Here is a 23,756-nt window from a genome sequence, read left to right on the forward strand (position 1 = left end):
AATAAGTGAAATTTTCTTGAAATGTATGTATTTGCCCTTGATTTGAGCAGGTAAATAAGACTATTTCCCAATGGAATGAGTATTTTGACCCCTAAAATAAGATAATTAGATGTACTGCATTTGAAATAAGACGACGGAGATGAATTGTTCCTATTTTAAGTGCAAAAATCTTATTCCATTGGCAAATAGTCCTATTTACCTGCTCAAATCAAGGAAAAATACTTTAATTTCAAGAAAAAAAATCTTATTTTTAGGTCTATTTTTGCAGTGCAGTGCCTCTTTACAGTCCTTGTGTGTGAAGAAGATGAAGTAAGGTTCTATTACTTACAGCAAACATTGTCTCCACTCAGTCTTCATGGAGTCAAAACGCTCAGCTGGTCCTGTTGAATTCAGTTTTTTTTCTACACACTGCAAAAAGAGAACTAAAAATAAGTAAAATTTTCTTGAAATGAATGTATTTGCTCTTGATTTGAGCAGGTAAATAAGACTATTTCCCAATGGAATGAGTATTTTTACCCCTAAAATAAGATAATTAGATGTACTGCATTTGAAATAAGACGACGGAGATGAATTGTTCCTATTTTAAGTGCAAAAATCTTATTCCATTGGCAAATAGTCCTATTTACCTGCTCAAATCAAGGAAAAATACTTTAATTTCAAGAAAAAAAATCTTATTTTTAGGTCTATTTTTGCAGTGCAGTGCCTCTTTACAGTCCTTGTGTGTGAAGAAGATAAAGTAAGGTCCTATTACTTACAGCGAACATTGTCTCCACTCAGTCTTCCTGAATTTATGAGTCAAGACGCTCAGCTGGTCCTGTTGAATTCAGTTTTTTTTGTGCAGTCTCTCTTTACAGGTATGTTTTTTTTGGTTTGTTTCAGGAGTGTTTGGACTACACCTTCTCCTGGTTTCGTGGCCTGGCGTCCTTCCCGCTGCTCCCATCCTCACAGGAGGAGGACGACGAAGAGGATGAAGGGCTGAACGAAAGCGCGAAGGAGACAGCCAGAGAAAAAGAAGCGAGGAAGAGTGATTACGACGTTGCCAGGCAGGATGTTGTTAAGGTGACCATCGGCAGCGTTTGCCGTTTGTATTTTTTAGTAACTGCTTTATGAACGCTGCTCCGTGTTTCAGGGCCTGCTGAAGATGAAGCTCCTCCCCAGGCTGCGCTACGTTCTGGAGGTGGTCCGGCCGTCCCCGCGCGTGGTCCAGGACGTTCTGCACATCCTGACACGTGTCGCCCGGCACTCCTTATCGTCCGCCACCCAGGTAAGATGCACGCGGGTGGCTTATAGAGTCGCGTACGGCACAGCGGGATTAAACTGTGCTACGTCTCACCCTCAGGTGTTGGACTGTCCTCGTCTGATGGAAACTGTGATGTCTGAGTTTCTTCCCACTTCCTGGACGTCTCCATCGTCTCTCAGTCCGCCGTCTGTGTATGGACACCCTCTGGCCAACGCCATGAAGCTCCTGAGGGTCTTGGCGACCTCTGGGAGACATGCATGTGCCAGACTGGTAAATTTGTGAAGTGGTTTTTCAGGTGGTCATAAGGGACTTGATAAAACTGTTTCTATGTGTAGATATTTAACTATCCAGCAGCATGATGGGATGAATCATCCTCAATTGGTGCATATCATATATCTTTTAATGAATTTGAAATTCTGATAAAACTAACAGGTTCCAATCAGTGTAGCCAACATTTAGATATACAAATTAAACCTAACTGCAGGTTTAAAGTAGTAATTATTGTAATTAATATGAATATTTGAATGTTTGGGTCAGATTTTGCTTGTAAAACTGAGATTTCTTTGTGTTGTTTGGTGGTTATAAATAACGTGAGGTTCCTCAAGGTTCTGTTCTTGTGCCACATTGTTTTTTTTCTTTTTCCAAGATCTTCGATATCCCAGAGCTCAGGTTAAGGAAAACTAAAACATCCCTTACTATGCGTACGTTGGTGACGCACAATTTTTTATGTCAGTGTCACTGCGTGACCAGTCCCTTACATTGATTGTGTAAGTGTATCCATAATATCCTTCTGTTGACTGGTCAGAACTGTTTTCCACTTAACAAAGGTCAAACAGAAATAATCTTTTTCTGGTCCCAAATGTACCGGGTTACAGATCAGATTAAAAATTTAACAGCCAGACAAAGTTTATCACTAAACATTCCCAGAATGAAGGGCTTCCTTTCACACAAAGGACAAACAAACTGGCGCTTGTTTTTATTTTTTATTTTCAGTATTGTTCTAATGGGATCTAGACCAGTAAAACAAATCCATCAGGCAGCAGCAGCTCGTCAAATATACAACTGCCAGAGTCCTGACCAACATCAGAACAATTAATCATATTACAGCTGTTAAGTTGCTAAAAAGGGATAAAAAAAGGATATTTAAAATTGTGTTGATATAAAACAGTCGATGGTCTTTGCCCTCACTGCAAAAACGGATCTAAAAATAAGTAAAATGTTCTTAAAGTTAGTGTTTTTGTCCTTGATGTGAGCAGGTAAATAATATTATCTGCCAATGGAGTGAGTATTTTCACCCCTAAAATAAGATAATTAGACATCCTGCACTTGAAATAAGATGATTGAGATGAGTTGTTCCTATTTTAAGTTATTTATTTACTTATTCCATTGGCAAATCGTCTTATTTACCTGCAAATCATCGACAAACACACACATTTTAAGAACATTTTACTTATTTCTAGTTCCGTTTTTGCAGTGTATATTTTTAGTTGCTGGATATGGACCATGTTGATCCCTTAGTTTATCTAAGATCTATTTGCTCATTGTTCTCATGCAGACAAATAAACAAGATGAGGCAACATTTAAATTTCTGTTCCTCAGCTCTGGACCTAAATCCCTGAGATGTGAAATAGCCGTTTAAATCAAGACAGAAAACATCACTGTAAACTGCTGCTACTTTCCCAATAAATGTCAAAGTTACTTCATCAGTTCATTTTGTTATCATGCTTTTAGCTTTTGGCTTAAAATTAGAAATGCAATGTTTATGTGATGTTGAAAGTTTTTTTTAATTATGCTTTTAACATGTTTTTTTCTTGATGTGAGTTCCCTGTGAAGCACCTTGACTGACGTGTATGCAAACAAAGTTGACTTGATTTTTTTAAGTGTGTTGCCGCTGCTCTTGCTTCTCCAGTTAAACTCACTGGGAGTGCGGGAACGCTTGTCCTGCCTCCTGAGTGCCGAGCCCAACGAGCTGCTGATGGAGCCCAACGAGGCGCTCAGGATCTCCACTGAGGCCTACAGGCTGTGGGCCGTAGCAGCCGGCTACGGACAGGCCTGCCAGCTGTACATGTGAGTTAAATTGGTGTCAGCGGTGCCTGGCTGCACTGCAAAAATGGAACTAAAAAGAAGTAATATTATATGATTTGAGCAGGTAAATAAGATGATCTGCCAATGGAATAAGACTTCTGCACTTAAAATAGGAACAATTCATCTCCATCATCTTATTTCAAGTGCTGGATATCTAATTATCTTATTTTAGGGGTCAAAAAACTAATTCCATTGGCAGATAATATTATTTACCTGCTGAAATGTAGGACAAAAACACAAATTTTAAGAAAATGTTACTTATTTTTAGATCCATTTTTGCAGTGAAAGGTAGAAATCTTTGCAAACATGCTTTTTTTTGTTGCTGCTGTGTATTTTCTGCAATTGGAGTGTAAATCAGAAAAGAAAAACTACAGAAAAGAGAAAGAATACAAAAGATAATGTATAGATGTGTTGCAGAACATTCATTATATTTGTTACAATTATGCATTTCTATAGAGTTTAGAGTGTCGTAATGTGAGTTAAATAGCGTAATCCCTGAGTCAGAACCATTCGTTATGATGTTGTTGTTGAAAATCATGTTTTTTTTTATTTTGAGTGGCAGGAGGTTTTCTCTTCTACACTTAGTGCCAGATTTAGGTCAGTTTTTCTTGTGCGTCTCACCTTGTGTTTTATTCCCAGAGACCTGTACCCGGCCCTGGTGAGGACGCTGCAGTCTGCCGGCGGCGTTGTGTCAGCACCAGATTCCCTGCTCTCTCTGCAGCTGCAGCGTCTCTCAGCTCTGCTCTCTCTGCTCACACAAGTCACACACACCGCTGGCTGCCACCAGGAGCTCCAGGCCGGCATGCTCAGGTACAGAGGAGGAAGGTGGTGGCAGCATTTGTCCTCGAACGTCCCGCGTCTACATGCCGCCTTCTCTGTTACCACAGAGCTCAGGGAGAGGAGTGTCCCCCTCCACCGCCTGTGTCCTGGGGTCACGTTGCTGGTCTGCAGCCGCTCTTGTTGGGACAGTTGAAGGGTCTTATGAAAGGTCTCGATAATCCACGTCAGAAAGAAAGCGTCCTGACTCTGATACCTGCTTATCTGGTCTACCTGCAAGCGTACTACCATCAGCTCTCCAGACAGGTACAGATTACCTGCTCAGTATGTAACCATGTGCTGGTCTGAGGTCCACTCGTCATCTGCATGAGCTTCATATTTAGTTTGTCTTTTTAATTTTTGACTTTTTCCACGGTCAAACTGTTGTCCAGCATACAACTGCAGTGATTTTTAAAAACAATAATTGGGTGCAAATTTTAATATATAGTCCAAATGGTCCAAATTAGCTATAGCAGGGGTGTCAAACTCATTTCTATATAGGGCCACTTTGGCGTCATGAAGTCATTAAAAGGGCCGGTTGCACGTGTATAGATGATACTTTTCATTTCATAATTTCATTCTAGTTCACATAGAAGTATAAAAAAACGCACAGTAACATAAAAGTAGCAACCTTAGGCCCAGTTTATACAGTTTATCTGTAAAAAAAAGTTGATATTGAGGCGAGTTACACTTACAGGAGGCACAGTTTTAGCCACTTTATACACTTTAAAAGGATATATGCCTTCACTTTATGACATGAAGTGCCTTTTTTTTGGCTCTTGAGGGCCGGATAATTTACCTTGATGGGCCGGATTCGGCCCGCGGGCCTTGAGTTTGACACCTGTGAGCTATAGGCTATAAGCTCAAATATGGAAGCACTGCATATGTCACCTAACATTTGGTTAAATGTCTTTTAGTAAGTTGCACCACAAACAGATGCTTAGATTTGTTATTTTCCTACCCGACACCTTTAGTTTACATAGTAATCCATAACTTTTTATCTGGGTTGAGGTTGTGGCTTAAATCTTAGCCTCTTTGTCCATTCCCAAAATCGCTTGGGTGAATATATGGATAATTGTCTTGTTGACAGAACCACCCTTGTCCAGATATCAACTGTCTGACCCAAACTGGCCCGTCAGATTAAAAGAAACTGGTTAGCATTGGATAGGAACAACTCAGAGCCACTAAAGCTCAAGACTGCCATGAAGGGAAAGTTGCAGGAACACCAGTGTCTGTCCACAGTGAAACCAGCTTTTAATGACCCAAACATTCAAATACTCAAATTAATTACAAGAATTACTACTTTAAACCTGCAGTTAGGTTTAATTAGTATGTCTAAATGTTGGCTACACTGACTGGCTTTTCACCAGCTGCAAAGCATGGTGGTGGTAGCATCATTCTGAGGGACCGTTTCACTGTCAGTTCCTACAGAAATACTCAGCTTGCCTCAACTCAAAAGCTAGATGGTTGAAACTGGGAAACATTTCATACTAAACACATCTGAACTAGGGCTGAACGATTTTGGAAAATAATCTAATTGCGATTTTTTTTTTTCTTAATATTGCGATTTAATGCGATTTTTTTTCCAGTTTAATTTATCATATGTTTTAAGATAAATACAAACAACAAATCAATTTGTTTCCTCGCCATGTGGATTAGTTGATAAAAGACCCGCAGCGTCTAAACTCAGAGCAGAAATTACTGCGTTCTGCCTACAATATATTTAAATCAAAATTGCAATTTTGACTTTTCTCCGCGTTGGCCACAAGCAACAAAAATGGCCTCCAAATAACGATGTTTGTAAACAAGGACTATTTTAAATATGAACTTTTAATGTTTCTATTGATCAGAATATTATTCAAGAGAACAGCTTTTAATTGAATTGGACATCAATCCCTGTTGAACATAAAGTGCAACCAACAAGCAAGTCTATGTATTAAACTGACTGACCTGTACTCAATGTTTTGTATGATTATACAAACTCTAAAACAAGTAATAAAATTAGATTATCTCACTGCAGCAACTGTCTTTCCTTCCATATGGAGGCAAACCCACTTTAAACATTTTACCAACACCTAAAGGACACGTCTAATTCCCTAATTGTTACATAGCCAAAAATTGCAGACTCTGCGATTTGGAAATTGCGTTTTTTGAAATCACGATTATATTGAAAATGCGATTAATTGTTCAGCCCTAATCTGAACTCCACCTCAACCCAGTTTGAATCTGCTGGATTGTGCTTAAAAGCCCCATTTGTTCCAATAAACCAACCACTCGATATTAGTTAACTCTTTTTTTTTTTTTTTTTTTGCAACTTCCTCAGTCACGTTATTTATTATGGGTGGAGGTCTACGTATATGAACCTGTATGATTATAACCCTTTTTTAGATGAACGAAAATCCACAATAAATTAATTGTCATCCTTTGGACCTGGAATAAAATAAAATAAAATCAAAGAAGGCTTTATCTTTAAATGACTAACAACCCAAATTGAATCTGACATCCATGCTGAAGATGAGTGGACCCGTATTATTTGGGCCTGGGAAGGTGATTTACTGTTTTACACGCTGCTCCACAGACCTGCTTCAAGCCCGTGGAGACCCTACAGGACCTGGAGCTCCTGACGTCGGAGGCTCTCCTCCCTCTCATGTGTCACAGTGTCGTTCAAGACCTGATGAAGAATCTCAGGTACAGCCGAAGCACTGAAAGGCAGACCTCTCTAATGAGCTTAATGTGACCACTTATCCTCTTGTTAGAAATAATCTATTTTATCATTTATCTTCTGGGGATTTGCTCATTCCTGTTTAAAAAAAAAAGGCAACTTGAGCGACACTTTTCTTCCATTACTGGCAGGTCCTCCTCTGTCGTGTGTCGAGTTCAGTCAAGTCCTCTGGGTCCAGAGGCTACGCCCAGCCTTCCGGGTTTGGCGTGTCCAGGATGGCGGGATCGTCCTGGACTGGTTGTTCCCAGCTCTCCCTTTCCTCTCCTGGCAGGACTGGGACTCCTCCTGGAAACCATCACAGAGGTCCATAAAGGTCTCAGTAGAAAGGTAGATCTACGTGAACACAGCACCAAAAATAGTAATGTAATCTCAGGATGCCTTGGTAAAACTGAGGCACTACTTGGCTGCGTTTTGGGGTAAAGCAAACTTCGTATTTAACAATGTTTTCAACTATTCTTCATCGTTGCAGTTTGCAGGCCTCCTGCTGTCAGAGCCTGTGATTGGTTACCTGCACGGCTGCAGCCGCGCCACACCCGCGCTGTCCCACAGCCGTTCTTGGCTCCTCCGCCATGAACACCACGTCCTCTACCGGCTGCTCCGCCTGGCGCTCAGACTGGTGAGTCTGGATCGGATTTAAATTCAATTCATCTACAACGTTTGAAACTGCTGCTGTGGTTGTTTTACACATCTGCCGAGCAAACAGTAATTCATATGTTATTTCTTTCTCTTTTTCATGTTTTTTTCAGGTCCCAATTGAGCCTGAAGTAGCCAAACACGCCTCGCTGTACCACCAGGTGGCGCTGGTGCTTCTTCCCTGGTTACTGCCAGGCAGTGAATACCTGGCCCATGAGCTGCTCTCCACGGTCATCTTCAGCAAAGACTTTATATCGTAAGAAAATCCTTTAATTTTATCAGTTTATGCGCTGAAAAGCTTCCGAAGAAGCACCATTAGGTTCTAAATCAGAGGTGTTCAAAGTGGGGCCCGGGGGGCATTTGTGGCCCACTGAATGATTTTGTGTTATAACTGTTATAAATATGCATAATAATAACAGTAATAATGATAATAATAGGACTCTGGACAGAGATTTAGCGGTCTGGACCATAAATAAAGCAGCATTTTCCCTTTTTATTTCAGTCTTTAGTTTCTCTAGTAGAACAACATGTGATGACCTTCACAATCTAGCAGGAACATATCTGGTTATCGTGTCACTGAGGTATAGGGCTTAGCCCGTAAATGCATCTTTAAAACAAATAATAAAATATTAAAGGATGGAAGTCATACTTTTTTTCATTTTCAAATTGGTTTAAACTTGTATCTCCAAATAGTTTATATTCAAACAGGTGCCAAACGACATTTCTTCGACTGCTTCAATTATTTAGACATTTTACAAACAGACGATCGAAGTGTAGAACTGCTCTGCTGAGTAGATTTCCATAATTTGTGAAGCAGGCAAATAATAAAACCCAACATGGAAAACGTGTTTTACTGGAATGTCCCAAATACTATAAAACCTGCTGGGGGAAAAAAATCTAAAAATGTGAGAATGGAAAAGTCAGGACATTTGTACGGATCCTGTGATAAACTCTAAATCAGATATTTTTTCTGTTGCTGGTAACAGTAGTCAGTGAATCCGAACAATAACATTCAAGATGCCATATTGATAATTAAAACGCTTTATTAGTAGTTACTCTTAGACGAATAAAGTTTACCAGGTTAATCTCCTTAACAGCAGCCTTTCACAAACAGGTCTTGTTTACCAAGTCTTCTGCACTTTCATAAAACCTGACTTACAATGAACATAAACTCTGAGTCTGAGTGCAAAATTATAGCACATTTCAGGCTGCAGATGTTATTTACACTATTAACACTCGCTAATGTCAGTCCGCCCCAGGGCAGCTGTGGCTACTAACACAACTCACCACCGTCAGGGTGTGAATGACTGTAGTGTAAAGCGCTTTGTGGTCATCAGACTTGATAAAGCTTTATACAAGTACAAACCATTTACCGTTCAGTCACTCAGCAGTGTTCGGCAAAATGTACTGTTATATACTGAATAAAGAAACATTTAATTGACTTTCAAGGAGTTTTCTTTTTTAATTTTTTGCGTTGTGATTTAATAAATATTCAATGCTGCTCCAAAGTAGCAACAGGCAGTTTTGAAAGTTACCTGAAATGACCACGAAGTCACTACGGCTGAAAATTTGTTTTAAGGCAGAGACATGAAGGAGGTAATAATTTTATTTTTTTTAATAATAATAGATATTGAAAGCCCTGTTTTCAGTCCCACTTTGAGGCGGGTCGTCTGTAAAGAAGGCGGCAGCGTCTATAACCCTCTTTAAATGATCCGAGACAAGTCTTCACCTGAGGCGGTAAGGCTGGGTTACAGGTGGACCTCCACCTTCACTCCATGCCACTGTCTAACGCAGTGGTTCCCAAAGTGGGGAAACAATTACACTTTAAATGTGGTAGTTTTGTGATTTAAAGATGATTGCAGCTTATTTTATTGGGGGCCTGTGGGCACGAAAACGCACCGTAATGCATTTTATTAAAGTTCAATTAGCTGATTTATGTTTAGCTGGTGTGTGCAATTTATAGCTTCCACCTTTCATACATTGCTGTTGTTTTTAACGCGTGCCTTATCTGTGCTAGTCATCGCCGGCTAGCTATCAAACGGTAGCCATACATAAATAAGAATAACAGCCCCTTTTGGGATTAATGTTTATACTTCATTAATCGATTTATCTTGTTATGATGTAGTAATGTAAGCTTCTGATATAATAAACATGACACGCGAAATGTCCTCTGTTGGAAACCGGGCGGAAAACACCAGTTGTTAATGATTACCGCATCATGTCGGCGATCCTTCCCAATCCTTTTAACCTGGAAGAGCGGCCTTCATTTATAAATAATTTCTTTAGTAAGAAATGACTCTTTAAGTACAGAAACTATACTTTAAAACATTTACTCTAAACAAGTCAGAGAAATGGTACAGATCAGTGCTGAGGCTCTTATTTGATCACAATTTAGGAAAAATGAAGGTTGTATCAGCTTCTTATAGATCGGTAGGGACACGCCCTGCAAGAGCGCTACTCCTCCGCATGTCGTAAGTAGAAACTGGTGACTACCGGGGCGTTATCTGCCAGACTGCAAATTAGGCTGGAGCCAGAGTTTATCCATGTGTAGCGTTGCCCTGAGATAACTGAGAACTCTCATTTATCTGTCCCCTTTGTCCATATCGAAGTATGTCACTTCTCTGACGTCCACAATTTCTATGAATCATTTGTTATTTTCCCAGTAACTGCTTTCAACAGCTCCAGCATCCTGTAATTTCATATAATATCTAACAAAGGTGTTTCTAAATAAAAGTCATTATTAGTCGGATTGAATTTAATTGATTGAAGGATGTAAAAACTAAAGCAACCAAGAGTCAAGTCCCAAAACTACGGAAAATCTCACCATCCTTATTTTATTTATTTATTTATTTATTTTTTTTAAATAGTGTCCTGTCTGGCAATGTGGCAATAAGAATTGTTGTCTTAATGCCAAAAAGAGCCCAACAGATTTTACTTCCACAAGCGGAGCCCTGCTGCTTTCGCCTTAGTGCTCTGCTTGATTTATGCATGCAAGTAGCTTTATAACAATTTATGCAGGAAATATTTCATGTTATATGGACACTAAAACAAGAATGTAGAAGAGAAAAAGAAAGGAGAAAAAGGTGAAAAATACAGGAGATATAAGGGAAAGAATGATACAACATCCTCATGAACAAACACTGGCGCATTCAAGACGGAGCTAATGGGTCGGTTACCTCTGTCCAAATCTGTAAAATCAGCATTTATTCAGTTTTTTTGTTGTTCTTGTTTAATGAAGCTTCTTTTATAATCATCTTTATTGTCATTGCAACATATATTCCAACTAGATTTGTTCTCTGCATTTAACCCACTGTGCGGCGCCTGGGGAGCAATCTGGGGTTAAGGGGCTTGCTCAGGGACCCAGAGTGGCAGTCTGTGGGAGTTGAACTCAGAACCTCCTTGACCCAAGCGCAATGCTCTAACCATGTGTTTGCGAACGACTTTCACGATTATCTCATAAAAGTTTCATTTAGCAGGATTACACTGCAAAAACAGAACTAAAAGTAGGTGAAATTTTCTTGAAATCATTGTAATTTTCCTTGATCAGAGCAGGTAAATAAGACTATTTGCCAATGGAATAAGATTTTTGCACTTAAAATAGGAACAATTCATCTCCTTTGTCTTATTTCAAGTGCAGGATGTCTAATTATGTTGTTTTAGAGATGAATTGCTCCTGTTTTCAGTGCAAAAATCTCATTCTATTGGCAAATAGTCTAATCTACCTGCTCAAATCAAGGAAAAATACACTCATTTCAAGAAATTTTTTACTTATTTTTGTTCCCTTTTTGCAGTGTATATCTTATATGGATGGAGGATCTAATCAAGAGCAGTTCTTCACCTAGAGCTCAAACGTTTTCAATAAACTGTTCTTTCCATTTATGCGACTCAGACGAGGTGGAAATATTATTACTGATGCCGCGGCTTATTACTGTAGGTTAAAGCATCGAAGGAACAACAGACCAGAGGCCAAATGGACGCATCACTGGGGCTATCGTTTGTCACTTAAAGTGACCGCAGCGGTTCAGATGTGTGTGGGAAATGTTTTGTAGTTAGGCAGCCGTGATCAACAGCTCTCGAGGTTTTCTGAAGGTATATGAGAAAATACGTTTTTTTTAAATGTATTGAAATAAAGGGTGTAACTAAGAAGTGGATGTAACTACATCCAAACAGGTCAGATTTCACCTTCTGTAAAGGAGACAATCTGAAGATGAGAGGCGACATGCTCAGTTGCCTCTAGGTAATAATTTTAGTTTATGCTCGTTTGTTTGGTTTGCAGGGAGGGACACAGCGGTGGGCCAGAGGCTGTGGAGCTCGGGGAGCTGAAGCTTCACGCCCAGCATCAGACGTCCCCCTCCCTCCAGACCGTCGGGGCTCTCCTGAGGGAAGCCTGCACCCAGCTGCCTTCCATCCGAGGCTGCTACCTGACTCACCTGGCCCACCTGGAACAGTCTGTGCTCGCATCCCGAGACGTTCTCCTGGGACGCAACCCATGGGTCGGTTCCCACCTCCTCCCGGAGCTCGCCGGTCCTGCGCTCCCGTCCGACTGGCCCTTCGTCCCGCTGATCAGCCTGTACGAGCGGACCGGGGTGTCGGACGGCGGAGGGCTGGCGGTGGAGGAGCTGCCTCATGGATCTCTGCAGGCGGTGACCCACTGTCTGCAGTGGTTGCTGCTGCTGGAGGTCTGGAGGGAAGAAGCTCTGAAGGTGCAAGTCAAGCTAATGAGATCTTTGTGTAACGACTTTTATCACTGAGCCGTTTCAGTCTGGCTTCAAAGCCCTTCACAGTACAGAGAACGCACTTCTGAGGGTTTTTTAATGATATACTTTTGTCAACAGACTCTGGAAAGTTTGTTGCTTAAGTGCTTTTACATTTGCTCGCTGCATTCGATACTGTTGATCACAGTATTTTAATTTATTGTCTTGAGCACTGTGTGGGCCTTGGGGTGTCGCTATTGATTGGTTTCGGTCCTACCTAACTAGTAGGATAACCTGACGCCGCCAGATGGATTTGCTCCGCATATCCATCTGGAAACCTTCCGTTGAAGTAATTTTGGGAAGGGGCGAAAATAGCTGTTAGCTGATTGGACTAGTCCAATCAGTTAGCTGATTGGACTAGGTTGGTGATAGACGGGCCAAATAAACCAATCAGATCAATGAAGCATTTGACAACAGCGACGACGAAAACACAACCACAAGCTCTTGCCGAAAGCAGTCGGGAGAAGAGCAAAAACATCTTTTCCTCTGAGAAAAGCCTCCAGAGCAGTGTTTTGCTCTTCTTTCAGTGAAGAAATACTCTGTAATTCCGATAAAACTTGCTCGATAGCCACGCTAACGCTAGTTTCATCGGCTGAAGCCGCCATGTTCTTTAGACTGAACTGTCGCGCTTCTCGTTGCGTCACACCTCAACCCGCCTCAAAGCCAACGCTGATTGGACGTTCGTTTGGTGAACGGCTCCAAATTTTCTTTAACGGAAAGTAGCCAGACTGATCTGCGAGTGAAACCTTGGAAGCTCGCGAGATCAGGATGGTCTCACGAGGCTAATAGTAGGAGTCTTTGTGTTAAAATTGACAGCTTCATGTCTTCCACAGCTCCTCTTCCATATGGGGTCCCCCTCAGGGGTCATTTCGTGGCCCTCTCTTATTTGCTCACTACCTACTTCCCCCTCGGCTTTGTTTTTAGGAAATATGACATTTCATTTCACCGTTACTACGATTGACTGGCGACCTGTCCAGGGTGAACGCCGCCTCTCGCCCATTGACAGCTAGAGATTGGCACCAGCAACCCCTCGTGACCCCAACAGGGATAAGCATGTCAGAAAATTGATGGATTTCACTGTTATGCTGATGATTGCCAGATCTTTTTCCCCTTGGCTCAAAACAACACTGTCCTGCAACCCACACATTGCCTTGAGGACATTAAAGCATGTCTTTCTCTGAACTTCCTTAGTTTAAATGAGAACAAGACAGAAGTTGTGTTGTTTGGACATTTTAAACATTTAAAGATTAACAGGAAATGGAAATTCAGTGTTCTGTGAGTGTCTTCAACAGCTTAGATATTTTTTTTAGCCAAAATACTCAGACAGTAGGTCCTGCTGTCAGTTTCCCTTTCAGTAATCCACGATGTCGAGGTGAGTCGGTTCTGTAGCAGTGGCTCTAATGTATGGCTCTCATGGCGTGTGAAAACGGTGATGCGTTGACTGTAGACATATTGAGATGTCCAGAAAGATCCCCAGCAGCCTTGGTTTGTCTAATTGAATTTGTATTCAGAGCTTGCCCTGCACACTGCAAAAACAGATCTAAAAAGAAGCCAAATGTTCTTAAAATTTGTGTTTTTTGTCCCAGATTTGAGCAGGTAAATAATATTATCTGCCAATGGAATGAGTGTTTTGACCCCTAAAATAAAATAATTAGACATCCTGCGGTTGAAGAAGGAGATGAATTGTACCTATTTTAAGTGCAAAACTCTTATTCCATTGGCAGATCATCTCATTTATCTGCTCAAATCAGGGACAGATTCACTCATTTTAAGAAAACATCCCTTATTTTTAGTTCCATTTTTCCAGTGCATGGAGATTGCATCATCTCTATGTGCACTCCGGCTTCCTGCCAGAGGCCAGAAACATAACGATGGGTTCACTGGTTTCTCTAAAGCGGCAGTGTCCAGGTCCAGTCCTGGAGAATCCTGGTAACCAGCCATTAATTGATTAACTGACCAGTTGCAGGACAGTAGCTCCCGGGAACTGGACTCAGGCCTCTCGGCTCTAAGGTTTAAATGTGTGGATGTGTGGTTGTGGTTGTAGATGAGGGATGAAATGTTGCCCTTTATTTTAGAGCAGAGCTGATTGCTGTACTTCTGTAGTCTGTACATCTCTGCTGTTATTGACTGACACCTTCACCGTCATCCCAGTATCAATGTGAGCAATGCTGTAACCACAAAGGAAAGGTAGGTTGTCGTGTTTCAGGTGCCATGTATTAAAGCTTAGCTTTTTATTAATGTTTTTGCCCAATTTTTTGCTGTTCTTTGTTTTGCAAAGCTGAGTCGATCATAGTGACCAATGATTGGGAAGCTAAAGGAGATTGGTGGGCGACATTAAGATGATGGAAAAGAAGGACTATAGGTCGACTGTTTTTAATTAAATCATGCAGCGCTGCTTTTAAGTAAATGATCGTGAGCTTCACGGTTCTTTAGGTGAGATTGGTTTGGTTGCATTGTGTACGTTTCTGATCAGTTCTGGTGCCTCCCTTCGTCTTCAGGTCATCCCTCCTGTCGCCAAACTGGCCCGCCTGTCCTGCGTCTTCCTCTGTTCCAGCGATCTGTTCCTGGAGAGGCCTGTTCAGGCGCTGATCTGGGGTCTGTTCAGACTGCTCACCAGGTGAAACTCTGGAAAAGCTGCACACTATGAACCCGAATGAGAACGAACAACCCTTCATGATCATTTATTTATGTGCTTTCAGGGAGTCCAGGTTGGACTCTTTGGACCTGGACGTGCCTCCTCCGGGTCTCGCCTCCTTCCAGGACCTGTACACGGCCCTCCTGGCCCAGTATGAAGCCGTGTCTTTTGGCGACAGGCTGTTTGGCTGCTGGGTTCTCCTGCCCCTGCAGAGGAGGTACAGCGCCTCCCTGAGGCTGGCTGTGTTCGGAGAACATGTGGGGATGCTGAGATCGCTGGGTGTCACTCTGGAGCAGGTAGCATCATCAGCTGCTTTTCAAACATCAGCCATGTTTAAATAAGCCGAGTTAATGTTTTATCTCTTGATCCAAAGTTGTCCGTCCCCATCGAGCGCTTCACCTCGCCGCCTGAAGACTCCCTCCCTCTTCTTCGTCTGTACTTTCGCTCTTTGGTGACGGGAACCCTGAAGTTATCCTGGTGTCCCGTCCTTTACGTGGTCGCCTCGTCTCACATCAACTCGTTCATCTTCTCGCAGGACGCAGCCGCGCAGGTACGGCACCGTAAAGAAATGTGTCACGGATAAAATCTTTATTTTCCTTTAAAAAGGGGACACGTTACAGACGTGTCGCCAAATAACGAAGGTTTTAATTAGGTTAATTTTACAAGCCGGAGTGAAGTGTGCAGCAAAGAGCGAACCGTGTAATTATTTCCTACCCAGTGGGGGTAGGAGTAAATGAGAGGCTGAACGAGACCTCGGGGATTCAACATGATGTCACCAAATTAAAAACTCACCAAGTACAACATTTAGATGCGTTTATGAGTTTTAACATCCTGCCTCCTGTTGCTGATAACGACTCATATCCTGACCTCGGGGCGTTGACACTATCCTGGTCTCCCGGACCGCTGCGCCATTTGATTTCAAGTCTCTATTTGCTTCCGGCTTCTTAAGCTCCTGCTGGAGTTTTTATACCTGTTCCATCAAAAAAAAACTCCCAAATCAGACAAGGACAGAAACTCATTTAAAGTGTTTATAGTAAAAAATTATTATCTTAAAAATATGAACATTAAATGCCTTTAAAATGCTACATCAATCCATCTTGGGGTCATCTCCAGCTGTCAATGGGCGTGAGGCGGGGTACACCCTGGAAAGGTCGTCAGTCTATCGCAGGGCAACACAGAGACAAACCATTCTCACACCTAAGGAGAACTTAGAGAAGCCAATTAACAGTCATGTTTTTGGGCTGTGGGGGGAAGCCAGAGTATCCGGAGAGAACCCACACATGCACAGGGAGAACATGCAAACTCCATGCAGAAAGATGCAGGGCTGGACTCAAACCCAGGACCTTCTTGCTGCAAGGCAAGAAGGCAAGACACACTACCCACTGTGCCACTGTGCACATACATTTTGGATGCAGCCTAAAATGTATATTTTGTATAACTGACAAGCTGTGTAACAAATTCACACGGTGTCTGGCTGGCCAGGCTAGCTTTCTGCTCCATGTCTAAAAATTTCCACTTGCCACTTGTAGTACTGCGACCCTCCACCAGATGGCACAAATACAAGTGTGGCATTTTATACAGCAACTTTCTGGTGAAATTACCAACTTTGTTAGCGGTCTGGGCCGCAAAAATACATGCATCCAAAATTACATGTGTTACCCTTACAGTGTTAAATGTTGAAAAATATTGCAAACAGTTTAGTTTGAATATAAATACAGATAAATAGATCTGTGCCAATGGGAAGTATTACAAAAAGAGAGACATTTGCAAACGGACAAAAAAACAAACAAGCATAAACTGAAACGATGCTGATCATAAAGACATTTTTAAAAAGGTAATGTGAAATTGATTTAAAATAAATTTTTTGTGTTTAATTGAGAGCATTAGTGGTTTTAGATTTACCTGAGGGGGAACTTGTGACGATGCTTTGTCATGCAGCGCTTCAGAGTTGTCGCTGTGTCGTTTGAAGGGTGAGCGGTACCGTCCTGTAGGGAAAATACTTTGACTTTCACCTGGCTGTCTGAAACAGAGCTGACCTCAGTGGTCGGTCGATAACGTTCGTCTTTGCAGCTGTTGAGATGCTCGCTTGTGAATGATGAATCAGTAAAAATCATAATTGTTCCGATGTTGTAAAATATTTTTTACCCCTGGAACGTTTTCAGATTTTGTCCCAGTAAAACTGCAAACTTCACCGTGACCAATGTACAGCAGAGCATAAAGGTGGAGAGGAAGGATTTTTAACATTTCCTATGAGCGAAAAAAAAAAAAATCTGTTGTGTTTTTACCCAGCAGTTCCAGCCGCTGGTCTTTTTAGGCGCGTCTCTACCAGCTTTGCACATTTACAGGCTGAAACTCATGCTGACTCTTCTTGGCTATTGGTATTAGTCCATGCTTAAGATAGTTGTCCCTCTGGAAGATGAACCACAGACCCGCTATCTAAGTCTTTTGTAGTCTTGAACAGGTTTTGCTCCAGGCTCTTCTACCTCCCCATCAGCTCTTTAAAGCCCATTTTCCCGCTTGAAAAAAAAACGAAAGTTACTGCTGTAACTACGGTTCTATGAATCCCGGATGACCGCCAGAGGCGGTGCTTTAAGCACTGAATGATCATTCTTGCGCATGCGCAGGTCGAGTACTAATGACAACAAAGTCACCTGTGACCTGCCGGGGACCCACGTGACTCTATATAGTCACGTGGCACCCGGCGTTCAATCCCTCAATCTTCTCGTGAAAAGCAGAGATTCCGAGGGACCAAGCACTCTGGCGGTCATCCGGGATTCATAGAACCGTAGTTACAGCAGTAACTTTCGTTCTATTTCATCCCTACTGACCGCCAGAGGCGGTGCTTTAAGCACTGGATGACTTATGTCAACAAGGTCACGAGGAATCAGCAATATTCACCTAACGTGTTGTAGATGTATGCTGCTCCAGAATTCTTTGAAGGGGATGAGGCGCAGCCACATTCACCCTGTAAAACCGAGTAAAGGTACTCTGTGATTTCCAGGAGGCCGCACGGCATATAACATCCAACGGCACCCCAGTCATGGCAGCAAACGATGTCGACATGCCCCTTGTAGAGTGGCACTTCACTCCTGTCGGCAGAGGCTGGTCCTGCAAGGCATAAGCCTTGGAGATCAAATCCACAACCCAGTGTGCCAGTCGCTGCTTAGAAAGTGCCTGACCTTTCCGTGAGCCGGCGTAGCAAACAAAAAGGCTATTTGTCTTTCGAAAGGATGCCGTGACATTGATATATGCCTCAAGGGCACGAACAGGGCACAGTGGTTCGGAGGGGCATCCCGTATCAAACCGAGCAAGATGGAGTGGCTGGTTACCGTCCGCCCCCAGTGACACCTTAGGAATGAACGCTGCGTCAGGCCACAGTGTGACACCTGACCCATCAGGATTCCACCGGCAGCAGGGCTCGGCCACCGAGAGAGCCTGCAATTCACCCACACGCTTTGCTGAAACCATCGCCAAAAGGAACGCTGTCTTCAGTGAGAGCCATTTGAGGTCTGCTGATGCCAGGGGCTCAAATGGGTGGGATCGAAGAGCTTCAAGCACCAGAGAAAGGTCCCATGCCGGTGCCACAGGGCGGTTGGGTGGATGCAAACGCCGAGCACCTCTCATAAACAGCACAACGTCCTTGTCTCGGCCCACTGTGCAACCATTCAGCCCGACATGCCGACAGGAAATGGCAGCTACATATACTTTTAAGGTAGATGGAGACCGCCCCTGATCCAGCAATTCCTGCAGGAAGGTCAGTATGTCAGAGACTGAACACTGCACCGGGTCCTGCCCTTTATTACGGCACCAGGTTGCAAAGAGAGCCCACTTGTTATCATAGACAGCTCGTGTGGATGGCGCCCATGCATTAGCCATTGTATGCCCTACTGACCCAGTGTATCTCGAGAAAGTGGACCCCGGCCTTGCAGGGGCCAAATCCAGAGCTGGAGCCGGTCTGGTTTGGGGTGCAAAATCTGACCCCCCAGCTGGGAGAGGAGATCCGTCCTGCAGGGGAGACGCATTGGCGAGCCGGAGCTGAGCTCGTGCAGTAGAGGAAACCAAGTCCTCGCTGGCCAGAAGGGTGCCACCAGCAGAACCCTGTGCCCTTCCTGGCGTACCCTTAGGAGAGTCTGAAAAAGCAGACTGAACGGTGGAAAGGCGTAAAGGAGGGTCCGGGGCCAGTCGTGTGCCAGCGCATCGTGGCCCAGAGGGCTGCTGTCGTCCAAGGAGAACCACAGGGGGCAGTGAAATGCGTCCCTTGAGGCAAAGAGGTCCACGTCCGCCCTGCCGAAGACCTTCCAGATGTCCTTCACTACCTCTTGGTGAAGCTTCCACTCTCCTGGAAGCGGCTTCTGGCGGGATAGAAAATCTGCTGGCACATTCTCTGGCCCGGGGATGTAGGCTGCTCTGAGGCTGGCCAAGTATGGAGCTGCCCAGGTTAGCAGCTGTTGAGTCAAACACAACAGTTTCCTTGACCTGGTACCCCCTTGGTGGTTGATGTGAAAGACCACAGCAGTGTTGTCTGACCTCACTAGCACATGCTTTCCCTGCAAGCCTGGGAGAAAGCTCTGAAGAGCCAGAAGTACAGCCTGCAATTCCAGGACATTGATGTGTTCCCTGCACTGCCGCTGGGACCATGTCCCTTGTGCCATTTGGCCCCGCCAGGTTGCACCCCAGCCCGTGGAGGATGCATCCGTAAACACAACTTCCCGACGACACGGGAGGGAGCCGAGCGGAACCCCTGTCGTCATAAACGCCCTGACCCTCCACTGGGACAGAGACTGAAGACACTGAGGCCCCACCCGAAGTCGTCTGAGACGATGAGTGTTCCGTGTGGAGTCCAGACCGAAGCTGTTCAACCACATCTGGAGGGGCCGCAATGACAGCAGTCCCAAGGGCACTACGGCGGATGCGGCTGTGAGCATGCCCAAAAGGCGAAGATACCGCACAAGAGGTGGTGCCATGCCACGCCTGAATTCCGGAAGGATGCTCAATACGCTGTTCACCCGCTGGGGTGACGGGCAAGCGGTCATCGACACAGAATCCATGGCAATGCCCAGGAAGACAGTCTGCTGTGAGGGAGTCAGACTGCTTTTCTCCATGTTTACCTGCAAGCCCAAACATCCCACATGATGGAGCACTAACCGGGTATCTCGGACTGCCTGGTTCCGTGTCGCGGCACAAATGAGCCAGTCGTCCAGGTAAGGGAGGATTCTTATTCCTTGTGCCTGCAGAGGAGAGAGGGCCGCTGCGACACATCGGGTGAACACCCTGGGAGACAGCGAAAGTCCGAACGGGAGGACCTTGAACTGGAAGTGCCTCCCCTGAAAGGCAAAACGAAGAAACCGCCAATGTGGCGGAGCGATTGGAACATGAAAATAGGCATCCTTGAGATCTATTGAAGTGAACCAATCGCCCGGGGAAATTGCCTGCAACACTTCCCTGATGGTCAGCATATGAAAAGGCATGACCTTCAGGTACGCATTCAGGCCTCTGAGGTCCAAGACTGGACGCAGGCCCCCCGTCTTCTTCGGAACCAGAAAATATATTGAATAAAAGCCCCCTGGATCCCGCAGGGGGTCCACAGGCACTATAGCGCCCTTGGCCAGCAAGGTGCAGATTTCCTGGTTTAGTGCCTGTGCCTTCACCGGGTCGCGGATCACAGTCATCCTGACCCGGCCAGGGACGGGTGGCCTGCGGCGGAATTGAACACGGTACCCCCCTGGACAGTGTGGACAACACCCACAAATCTGGGGTGTGGGCAGCCCAGAAGCCGAGCTGTCCTGGGGTAAAACAACCGACCGCAGGCCCTAAGGCGTCATCTGCGGGCCCCCCGGCCCCTTGAAGGCTTGGGAGGACGCCGACCAGACTGCGTGGCTCGAAAGGAATGAGATGACCTTGCCCCAGCTTGGCCTTGAGCCTGGTTTCCGTGACCTGGGGCAGGCCTTTGGACCGATGTCTGGGCTGGTACCAGCCCCTGTGGCTCAAGGGAAAGAGATGGACGTGAAGGCCTCCGCGAAGGACCCGCAGCTGCCAAAGTGCGGACAGGTTGGCGATCACGTCTTTGAAGGCCTGCCAGCTGCTGCCTTGTTCTAGAGGCCTGAGCTGTACGGTCCAATGCCTCCAGTGCTGCAGAGCCAAAAAGTTCCCCCGGAACGACAGGCAGGGCCCGAAGGGTTCTCCTACAAGGATCAGTAAGAGGCGACTGCGCCAACCAGACCTGGCGGCGAGCATGAACTAGCGTGGACAGTGTGCGTCCAAGCTCTCTAGTCATGAGAGCAAAGGCCTGCAGAGATGCATCAACCAGGCCTTGCGTGGCGTGGTCCAGTGGAACAGACTCCAGTGAGGAAGACAGGGCCAACATAAGATGGGATAGAGAGTTCTAAATCCGGCCCATGCGGGCCCCAGAGTCATAGGCCTTGCAGAGAAGGTCGTCAGTAATGCGACACTGAGGGCGCGGACAACGCGCATTGGGCCGCAAAACCTCATCAGGTGGGACAATAAGAGAGGCAATGCCAGGTTCCACCGCTGGCATCTGCCCCAAGCCAACCCTGGGTGCCTCCTGCATAGCTGCCAGGACCCTGCCATCTGTTGTCAGACGTGAAAGCGCCTTGGTGTCTGACCAGCAAGCATGCAGCTCCCGTATATACTCCCCAGAGGGAGGAACCACAAAGGCAGTCTCTGATCTACTGCGCTTAAAGAAGGCGCTGGAAGCTGCAGGCTGGGTCTGAGGAACATCAATATTTAAACGGGCAAGTGCCGTTCGGATGGCGGCTGTCACAGACTCCCCCGTATCCTCCTGGGAGGCAATGGAATCAGACCCAGACGCCCCGGAGCCCGGCTCCTGGAGGTCCTCACAGAAGTGGGTGCCAGAGGCCGCCACAGAAATAGCATCATCATCATCCATGACTGACACTTCATCCTGCTGGGGAGGGAGAGCTGCGCTGCCATCACCCCCAGCCTGAAAGGACTGGAGAAGGGCCTTCATTTCGGCCAGCTCCGAGGTGAGATGATCCACTCTTGTGGACAATCTCCCTGCATCAGTCTGTCTGGACTCGTTTTGGCTGGCACCAAAGGTGCAGCCACAGTTGGCCGTTTGCACATCGTCTTTCCCGGTGGCAACAGACTATGCGGCGCAGCGCCCGCCCAGTCGGTAGGCTGCTGCAGCGCAGCCAACCGACTCAGTCTGACCGACCGGGGCATGACGGAGCAGTTAGGGGCAGGCGTTATCCGACAGCGCCTCCCGGAGATGTTCCACACCAAGACAGGAGGGACACAAATCATGCCCGTCGTCGGGCTGAAGCGGAGCCAGACAGGTCGAGCAACACAAATTTTCCAGCATCATAATGCTAAAGGCGTGATCAGCCCGCCACCAACAAGAAGTCACCACGAGCAGGAAACGCCACCGGCGACTCTGTTGTAGGAAAACTCCCTTAGAGGTTTCGAACACAGCGTGAGCAGAAACGCCACCAGCGAGTCCGCTTGTTAACTAAGGATGAACTCAACACGAGCAGAAAACGCCACTGGTGAGTCAAATAAAATAACTTATAGTGAACTCAACGCGAGCAGAAAACGCTACTGGTGAGTCAGATAAACAAACTTATAGTGAACTCAACGCGAGCAGAAAACGCTACTGGTGAGTCAGATAAACAAACTTATAGTGAACTCAACGCGAGCAGAAAACGCTACAGGTGAGTCAGATAAACAAACTTATAGTGAACTCAACGCGAGCAGAAAACGCTACAGGTGAGTCAGATAAACAAACTTATAGAGAACTCAACGCGAGCAGCAACGCTACTGGTGAGTAAAAAGAACCACAAAATTACCGTGGTAACTCAGCGCGAGCAGTAAACTACTGCTGAGAAAAGAACAAAACTTACCAGTTCATGTCGCGGCGACCGCAAATCTGGTAAGGTGAAAGCAGCTTGTGCAGCCCCTGGAGGGCGAAACTTACCCGCAGCTCCGACCAAACCCGGTCACGGGGCTACCAGCAACAAGCAGCTAGATTTAGCACGTGCTAAACACAGAAGCAGTCAGCTTCACACGACCATACCTGCGCGCGAGAAGAACGAAGGGATTGAACGCCGGGTGCCACGTGACTATATAGAGTCACGTGGGTCCCCGGCAGGTCACAGGTGACTTTGTTGTCATTAGTACTCGACCTGCGCATGCGCAAGAATGATCATTCAGTGCTTAAAGCACCGCCTCTGGCGGTCAGTAGGGATGAAATAGAACCCTCCACACAGCACGATGCTGGCAGCTCTGTGTCTCACCAGTGGTAATGCTTCACTCTGGGGGCGTTCTACAGTCATAGTTTTTCCCTATGTGTAACATTTAGCATGCAGGACGCAAAGTTGATCTCATTTGATCAGAATATTTTTATCCCTCTCTTGTGATCAGATTTGTAGATGCAGAACTAAGCGGATCTCTGCAGCGCCTCTAAAGGAGGCTCCTTCTCTGATTAATGTTCCTTAAGCTGAGCTCCGTGGGATGTTCAAAGCTTAGGAGATTTTTTATTTTTCATTTTTTTTTAGAACCTAACTTCTCCTCAACTTTCTGCCTGACATGTCTGCTGGTCTTCATGACGATGTTCTCTCTGAGGCCTACACTGAACAGCTGGATCTATACTATTGCATTTTGTTGGTCTGGATTTTATTTAGGGAGACCAGAGTAAAGTGGGCTGAATAGCTAATAATTAATTTTATTAGTTAAAAAAAAAAAAGCCCTAAACATAATTTATTTTCCTTCTAAGTTGCATTCATGCAGTAATTCATGTTGATTTGTCGCCTCGAATAAATAAAACATATTGAAGTTTGGGACAAAACGTGGAAGGTCGCACTGCTGCTCAACCCGGGTGAAATGTCTCATTGG

At 45.0% G+C, this 23,756-nt stretch overlaps 1 protein-coding gene across 2 annotated transcripts in view; it reads left to right on the forward strand.

Annotated features, from left to right (window-relative positions):
• Window positions 1–23,756, forward strand: part of rpap1 (RNA polymerase II associated protein 1) — a 38,653-nt gene that overhangs the window by 9,276 nt on the left and 5,621 nt on the right. For both annotated transcript variants that reach the window (XM_021317510.2, XM_021317511.2), the window contains exons 12-25: window positions 880–1,059; window positions 1,130–1,264; window positions 1,340–1,510; window positions 3,150–3,307; window positions 3,965–4,135; window positions 4,213–4,408; window positions 6,720–6,829; window positions 6,995–7,190; window positions 7,333–7,479; window positions 7,610–7,752; window positions 11,773–12,199; window positions 14,749–14,867; window positions 14,950–15,181; window positions 15,259–15,435. In XM_021317510.2, the coding sequence (XP_021173185.2) occupies window positions 880–1,059; window positions 1,130–1,264; window positions 1,340–1,510; window positions 3,150–3,307; window positions 3,965–4,135; window positions 4,213–4,408; window positions 6,720–6,829; window positions 6,995–7,190; window positions 7,333–7,479; window positions 7,610–7,752; window positions 11,773–12,199; window positions 14,749–14,867; window positions 14,950–15,181; window positions 15,259–15,435 (2,562 nt within the window). The remainder of the gene's footprint in view (window positions 1–879; window positions 1,060–1,129; window positions 1,265–1,339; window positions 1,511–3,149; window positions 3,308–3,964; window positions 4,136–4,212; window positions 4,409–6,719; window positions 6,830–6,994; window positions 7,191–7,332; window positions 7,480–7,609; window positions 7,753–11,772; window positions 12,200–14,748; window positions 14,868–14,949; window positions 15,182–15,258; window positions 15,436–23,756) is intronic.

The sequence above is a fragment of the Fundulus heteroclitus genome, chromosome 19, assembly GCF_011125445.2.
Source record: "Fundulus heteroclitus isolate FHET01 chromosome 19, MU-UCD_Fhet_4.1, whole genome shotgun sequence".
NCBI lineage: Eukaryota > Metazoa > Chordata > Actinopteri > Cyprinodontiformes > Fundulidae > Fundulus > Fundulus heteroclitus.